Source organism: Culex quinquefasciatus, chromosome 1, assembly GCF_015732765.1.
Source record: "Culex quinquefasciatus strain JHB chromosome 1, VPISU_Cqui_1.0_pri_paternal, whole genome shotgun sequence".
Classification (NCBI taxonomy): Eukaryota; Metazoa; Arthropoda; class Insecta; order Diptera; family Culicidae; genus Culex; species Culex quinquefasciatus.
In genome coordinates this window covers 71,467,962-71,475,646 of record NC_051861.1, presented here as the reverse complement: position 1 = coordinate 71,475,646, position 7,685 = coordinate 71,467,962, and the positions used below count along the sequence as shown (strand labels likewise).

At 42.4% G+C, this 7,685-nt stretch overlaps 1 protein-coding gene across 1 annotated transcript; it reads left to right on the top strand.

The window, feature by feature from the left end:
* Positions 1-299: 299 nt before the first annotated feature.
* On the top strand, positions 300-5,672 carry LOC119765577. Its single transcript, XM_038249741.1, has 2 exons — positions 300-1,560; positions 5,499-5,672. The coding sequence occupies exons 1-2, from the start codon at positions 700-702 to the stop codon at positions 5,655-5,657; spliced, it is 1,020 nt and encodes a 339-aa protein (XP_038105669.1). The 5' UTR covers positions 300-699; the 3' UTR covers positions 5,658-5,672.
* The last annotated feature ends 2,013 nt before the right edge of the window (positions 5,673-7,685 follow it).

Genomic DNA, 7,685 nt, shown 5'->3' with positions numbered 1-7,685 from the left:
TGCTTTGACGGGCTAGACGCGATAGTTTTGTGTGAAAAATTATAGGTTTTTTAAGGATTTGGATTCGCCACGGTCACTCGAGTTTGTTTAAGTATTTAGTACTATCGAGTAATTTGATAATTGAGTACAAAGGGCTGTTGGAAATCGAAGGAATTGCTGTACGAATTGGTCTACGATAGAATGAAATTAAAGTGAGCTTAAAGTGATGATAGGCGTGCTCTTTTAAGCGCAGCATGGAATAGAAAATTAAGGATAACGAAAGGATACCAAAAGTGTTTAATTAGGGGTTAAGTTTGATTTACAAATAGAGTGAACAAATTTCGTGTTTTGTCTGGCTGTGCGAAAAAAAATGCTACAACATGGCGAGAAAAGGCACAGTGCAGATACAGAGAGTGGGGCAGCCCTCGCGTCAAGCCTGCCCTTTTAGCGAAGCCAATCTTGCCGATCAATATTCAAAGGAAAGTTATCGTAGCGCCGGGATCCACGGGTGGCGTAGGTGCCATTAATTCTGGTCTTGCGACCGGTAGCAAGGTGAAACTCATTCAAAAAAATTTCACGGCTGCAAAATCCCTTGACGGCGGCGGAGAGTCATTCGATTCCAGACGGCACTTGCCCAACAAACTGTCTGAGGAGCAGTTGCGCATAGGGTTGGAGGCGCTGGGTGGTGGAGCGAGTGGAAACGTGTCAACCACCCAAACGATGTCGACGAGCTCTCCGTTGAAAAACATCCCGACAAAAAAACTGCCCGAAAGCGCCGGCAAGAAAGCAACCCCTTCCTCCCCTAATTTGGGTGGTTGTACGAACGATTGCTGTGGAATTATTCTTAACTCCAACAGCAGTCACAAGCAGCAAAGTTTGCAAAGCTCAAAAAATGGCACAAACTGCAGCCTAAGCAGTGCTGGAACGGCCGCGACCAACTCTGCCTACCAAGGGGTCAAGTCATGCTTCTCCAATCACGAGCCCAAGTCATCCGGTCGCAAGCTGGAAGATAGCCGCATTAAATCGTCCAGCGACAGCGTGGACAGTTCGCTCTCGTCAAGCTCCGGTGGGTTCAAAGACCCCGACTTTATCACGCGCCAAACGATGGCCTTCGAGCTATACAAGAACCGGGAACCCGGAATCAGCAACACCACGAGCAATATCTGCATCACGAAACCACCGCAGCACATCCAAAGCATATCGCAATATCAGAAATCATCGAAACAACTAGAGCAAATGCTAGCACAACGACTGGAGAAAAGCCTTGCCCTGGGAAGTGGTCCGTCCGCGTCCGTAGTTGCCGGATCCCAGCCACCCCCGATAGCTCCCCATCACCTCAGGGCCCGTAGCATCGACACGAGTATCGGTTCGTCCCTGAGCACCGTTGGAAGTGGAAATGTAAGTGGGACCGGCGCAGGAACAGGAGCCGGTGGATGTTTTCTGGGGTCCAGCACGATTCCGAAACAGATACAACAAAAGCTGCAGGAAGAGATGAAGATGCAGTGTAAGAACATCAAGGAGAAATTTCTCATTGAAAAGCGACACCCTCAGGAACACTACAAACCGGCGTACAGGGAAACGGTGGGTACAATTGAAGTGCGGTTCAGTATATGATCTTAGAATATAGGGTTCATCCATCTACAGCTAATATTAAAGCATTTTAATTTTTCTTCCTGTGCAAGATGTAATTTCGATCAGCTTGAAAGTCTGAAAAATGTTTCCCATTAATTTTCAATGCGCAATTATTTCATTGCATATTGATTCAACAGGGATCTCAGTGATTGCATACCAGTACGATCGAAGCATGCTGTTTTACGTATCTGGTCCAAAGAGCCTAGAAACATTTGTTAAGATTCTCCCCGCGCAATTAGGAACAAGAAAAGGTGGCTAAAACTATGGCAAATCTCAAGCCAAATTTTGTATTGAAAAATTTTGTTCTAAATGAAAAAATAGACCCTATTTTTGTATTTTATTTCGATGAAAAATAGTTTTTTTTTCTGAATTCTGAGTACGCCATCAAATCGGGCGTCCAATTTTACAAGACCCCTTGACATCAAATTCCCTTCAGGCAGCAAATTGAATAACACGTATTTTTCGAATGTTCAAAAATAGAAGGGGTCGTACCGCCCATCCGTAACGAGGTAGATTATCGGAAGGTTTGTATGGGACTTTGGATAAGGCTGGTACAAATATTTTTAAAAGTTTCAAAATTGGCCCGAAAAATCAGGGGGCAAAAAAAAATTTTTGCAATAAACTTCAAAATTTCAATGAAATTTCAAGTGCAACCAACTGAAATCAAATTAAAATACATTCTCCTGCGTTTAAAATCATTTTTAGCATGTTTGGGTTTATTAAAAATCTTAAGATTTTTGAAAATTTTCGATGCAAAATCTTTTTTCGATACAATTTTTGTTTTTGTCAGATCTTAGATTTTTTGAAAACTTATGATTGCAAAACAACTGAACTAGTGTAAAATGCATTTTAAAACACTTTTTTCATTTAAATGTGAAGACTATGGTTTGTTATTTAATTTTTATATTTTTTTATTTTTGCCCTCCCCCTTGACCCCGGCCAGGGCCGAGGGACAAAAACTTTTTTAAATATTTGCATCGGCCTAATCGAATCATGAACAAAAAAAGTATTTTTTTATTTTCTCAGCTTTGACATATGTACAATACAATAAGAATTCTGCGCTTCCAGTTGATCAAATTTGAATAGTTATTTGCCTTAAAAATTACTAAATGCATTTTCCTAATATTTCAACAAAGCCAATTTGGCCGCCATCTAGATTCAAAAAATTCAAGCCACTTCAGAGGGTCATACTTAAGCTCAACAATCAATGATAAGACAACGAAAAAAAAAGAAGCTTCGTGATTCGATTATCCAAAGATTCGTACATTCAAAGTGATTTTTGGTTTTTTTCGAAATTTTTCGCCGTAGTTGATCGTGATTACCCGCGAGTTTGCTTCTCCAGCACGCCAAAGGCCGGCCGTGGCCGTGGCAGTTCGAGAGCGGCCTCGAAAAATCCGCGTGTGCAAAAAGGTAAACAAACAAACGCCGTGTCGGCCGCCATCGCGCAGGGTAGCGTGAGCGCAGATGGAATCGACAAAAAGTATCTACATCCCGGATACGTTCCGAGATCACCAGTGCGAACCCATTCCGGTACTTCCGGTGCCACGACCAGTGGCACATCAACATCCGCCAACATCCCCACCAGGAACGAGTTCCAGATACTGAGCGACGACGAAGAAAACAACAACACCGACGGTAGCAACACTACCGACGACGACGACGATGACGGGCGTGCACGGAAGAAAGTGTCGACGCCAAAAAAGAACAATTCTCCAAAGGAACGTAGACCACCTCCAATTTTTGTTTTGGACACGTTGGCGGACGATGTTGACGAGTTGCTGGAAGGCCTCGGATATTGTCTGAAAATCGGTAAGTCGTCAGTGCAAGTTTACACATTTGACGAAAAGAACTTCGACCTGGTTGTGGAGAAATTGAAGCGTCAAAACTTCAAGTTTTACACATTCGACCCCGTGCAGAAGACTGCCGTTAAGGTCGTTTTACAGGGTACCAAGACCGCCCGATCTCCGACCTCAAGAAGGACCTCTCGGGTGCTGGCATAACGCCGCGGGACATAAAGTCCTCTCGCCGAAGACAACAGTAACAGGTACACACACCCTGTACCTGTTGTACTTCGACCGCGGCACCGTCAAAATTCAAGACCTGCGGCGAACTAAGGCGTTGGACGGGTTTTGGGTAAACTGGCGGTTCTACTCAAAGAACCCGTCGGACGCAGCACAATGCCACCGTTGCCAGAAATTCGGCCACGGCTCGCGGAACTGCAACCTCCCGCCCCGCTGCTTGAAGTGCGGTGAATCACACCTCTCTGAGGCGTGTGCACTGCCGTGCAAAGCGGACTTGGGGGACAAGGCAGAGCAAACGAAGGCGCGCATCAAGTGCGCCAACTGTGAAGGTAACCATACCAGCAACTACCGTGGATGTAGCGCACGGAAAAATTACCTCGAGGAGCAGGAAAAGAGGAAGAAGAAAGCAGCAGCGTCCCACCCTCCTCAGCGAAGTACGAGCGAAACCGTGCCGGCAGCTGGTCATCGTACGGTTCCAGCGGACAACTCAGCTTTCCCTCCTGGATGGGGGCGATCGTTCGCCAGCGTGGTCGTTGCCGGCAGTGGCAATACGGCCCAGCAAGAAGTTACCGGAGAAGATCTCTTTACCCTGCCAGAGTTCTTTGCTCTCGCAGGGGAGATGTTGACGCGGTTTCGGACCTGCCGTAACAAGGCGGAGCAATACCTGGCCCTTGGGGAGCTGATGATCAAGCACATCTATAAAGGATAAAAAACTGTGATCAAGTTTTAAGCTTTTTCTATTTCTATCCCCTTTCCCTTGCAATTTTAGTAAGTTTTTTTTTATTTTTTTCTTACTCTTGGTGACACCTTTATTTACAAGCAATAACTGTTCCAAAATGGATTATGATGTAACACACAGCTGTAAGGAACTCCAAAACTCTGTTATGTACCTCAAAAGAACTTATTGTATCTTGATTATTCACCAATAAAACCGAATTGAATTGAATTGAAGTGATTTTTTCAGTTTGTAAGCAGTCTTCAATTGCTAATTGATTTTGTTTGGCATTTGAAAAAATGTACCGTTCGTGGAAGTGACTATGGGTCTAAAACGATACACCTCTCGTAGTTTCTTATTAACAAAAACAATTTAAATATCATTGAAAAACTTTGTTGTTTTGAATTGTTTTTAGATAGTTTACTAACATTTTCCCAAAATATGGTGGAACTTGATAAACTCTACCTTAAATGCAAATCGTTTAAAAATTGACACAATCTCACCCCTTAGAGGGGTGACAATGGGTCAAGTGAAACTAAACTGATGCTCAAATGCAAAGATAGGGTCAAAACAAGTCATCCAACAGTGTTTCTTGTTAGAAGGAATCGTATTGACATGCTATAATGTTTGAAGTAGAGTTTTTCAATCGTTCGATACTTTTCGAGCAATTCCAATATCAAATCCTGACAGAACTTTTTAAGTGTTTTTGAAACCGCCTTGAGTCAGGGGTATTAAAAAACACCCAAAAAGCAAAAAATTAAAATTTGATTTATTGGACCTTTTCAAGAAAAACTCCAGACTTGAACTATTCCGGTTATTTCCACCTGTTTAGGCCCGGAAAATTTTACGAAGTTTCGATAGGTATCTGAAGTTCGATTATCTGAACGGTATGGGACTTCGGATAATGGAATCACAAACAAACAAAAATCTTCGTTTTGTTGTTTTAAACCAAAACATCATATTCGAATTCTGCGTTTTTTGCAATTTATTTTCCTAATTCGATTATCCTAAGTTTCGATTATCCGAAGTGAAATTTTTCCGAAGCCTTCGGATAATCGAGTTTGAACTGTATTCAGAATCCTCGTTAGTTTCAGGTGTTGGAGTTATATTCGATTATCCGAAGTCCTAAATAATTTTCTTTATTTTTTCAGAAAATAGCACAAGCAGCACCAGATGGAAAGACAGCGCCAAAACCTAAGGTATGCTTCTTAAAAGTCAGTACTGACTTGCACAATTTACACAGCTTTTCACTCTGGAAAACTGGTTCATCGGACTGGACCTGCGGGCGCAAAGAAATAATTACTGGTTAAAAATATACTGGGAGCAAGCCGTAGACTCATAAGCGACGCGGCGTGCACAAACAAACAACAACAAAATCCCGCACAGATAAAAGTAGTAAAACCAGTTTCGTACCAGTTTTCATCAATGAAAAAAAGCAGTTTCACTCTCGATCGACCGCAGATTTCCAAACCACTGACGAGCGACTTTTTTGCGCGGTTCTCCCGATCCACATTCGTCCGGCCATCAACGGCTGGCTGGGGTGCTGAGTTGAGTAGATTGGCTTAAGCCGGCTCCGTTGTGCTCTCCCCAAAACGAAAGAGGTGTATGAGGCGAGGGAAGAAACCGCACAATGAATGAATGAATATATTTAAATCGCTTATTTTGACGCGTGAAAGTGATAGTTTTCTCCTTCACATGAGCAGAAATTCACGTAATTTTATTGAATACTGGTCGGATCAATCGGCTCAGGAATGGTTCTTTTTGGGGCCAAGGCCTTGAACATGAGATGCGGAAATCATATTATAATTATGAAATTATCTAAACTTGCTCTTCCTTATAACACAATAGCTTGTCAGATGCAGCATCCATTCATTCAGCAATCTGGCGAATTGTGTTGTGTTGAGTGACGTTACATCATCGTCGTAACCAACTTATCAGTCTCCTCAGCTCACTAGCACTAGCACTCTACAGCATATGAACGAGAGTAGCGGCACGACGATGTGAAAGTAAATAGGGACGTGGCGTTACATCGTGCTGCCACCTGGTTTTTTTAAGCGCAAGAGTGGAAAAGTGCTGAGTCATCGTCTAAAAATCTAAAAATAGACGGCGTCCTATCTCGCCCAGCAAAATGAAGTCGATAAAGTAGTCGGTTTCGATGAGAAAAAGTGGAAAATGTGGTCTAAAAATAGCGACGCCATCCCCCTATTATGCGAGAATTGAACATTGATGCGCATGTAACAATAAATTGACATACCGTTGTGAAACTCGAACAAATGAGTTGTAGAGCAAACACTTTGGATGTTGATCAAAAAACTTTGTTGCATAATGAATGGATAATGGATTCAGGGTACAAAAAAAAGAAAAGTCAACCAAAGGATCCCCACACATTTTCACTTTGCCGCCAAAACAGTAGACCTAACATAACTTTCAGCTAAACAAGAAGACCAACCTGTTTTTCCCATACTTGCATCAAAAAAGCATTTCTCCGGTCCGGTTGGAACCCTCGTGACCATCATTTATTCATTCATCGCATGTGGCTTAAAGGTGCGCTTTCTGTGAAGAGTCGAGTCAACACTCAGCACACATACTAGGTACTTTCGTTATGTGCCGCTCAGCTTTTTGTAATTCTCCTGCAAACTTTTGCACGATCAGCAATCAAGCCGCGGGCTAAGATCTCCATAACTTGCTCTGCGACACAACCGATGATGGGCACATCAAATAAGGCAAGGAGAAAAGCAGCAGCATACGTTCACGTACGAACATAACTCTTGATGCAAACGGACTTGTCTCGCAAATAAAACAAAATTGGAGAAATTGGAGCAACTCAGATAGCGAATTTAAATGATGCAAAATCGAGTTTCCTTTTAAAGGTCCAGTGCAAATTCATTTATCTAAACTTGTTTACTTTAACGTGAAATTTGTCTGCAAAGCCTAACGTTAATTGTGGCCTACCATTTTGCGTCGGATATCAAAACCTACCATCCCTTTGCTATAAAGTAGAATTTGTTGTTTATTTGGGGATCACCCCCTCTCGAGTTCATTACCCGAATTCCATCGGAAATGGAACATCCCCTATTTCGCATTATTTTCGCTCTTTTGCTTTCAAATGGTCACTTTTGGACTGATGTAGGAGAGTGTCGTTTGAATCGTGATTTCAGCCATTTTTGGAAGGGCTAGATTTGTGTGTAGGAGGAATCCAACCGATACGTTTAAAACATTAACCTTGTGTAAAACTCTGAGCTTTGTGTATAATTTGCATAAAAGCGAAAAATTCGCAAACTCACGTAACTATTTTATTTTTATTTAAACTTTTTATAACCTTTTTCTATTTTCTCAGT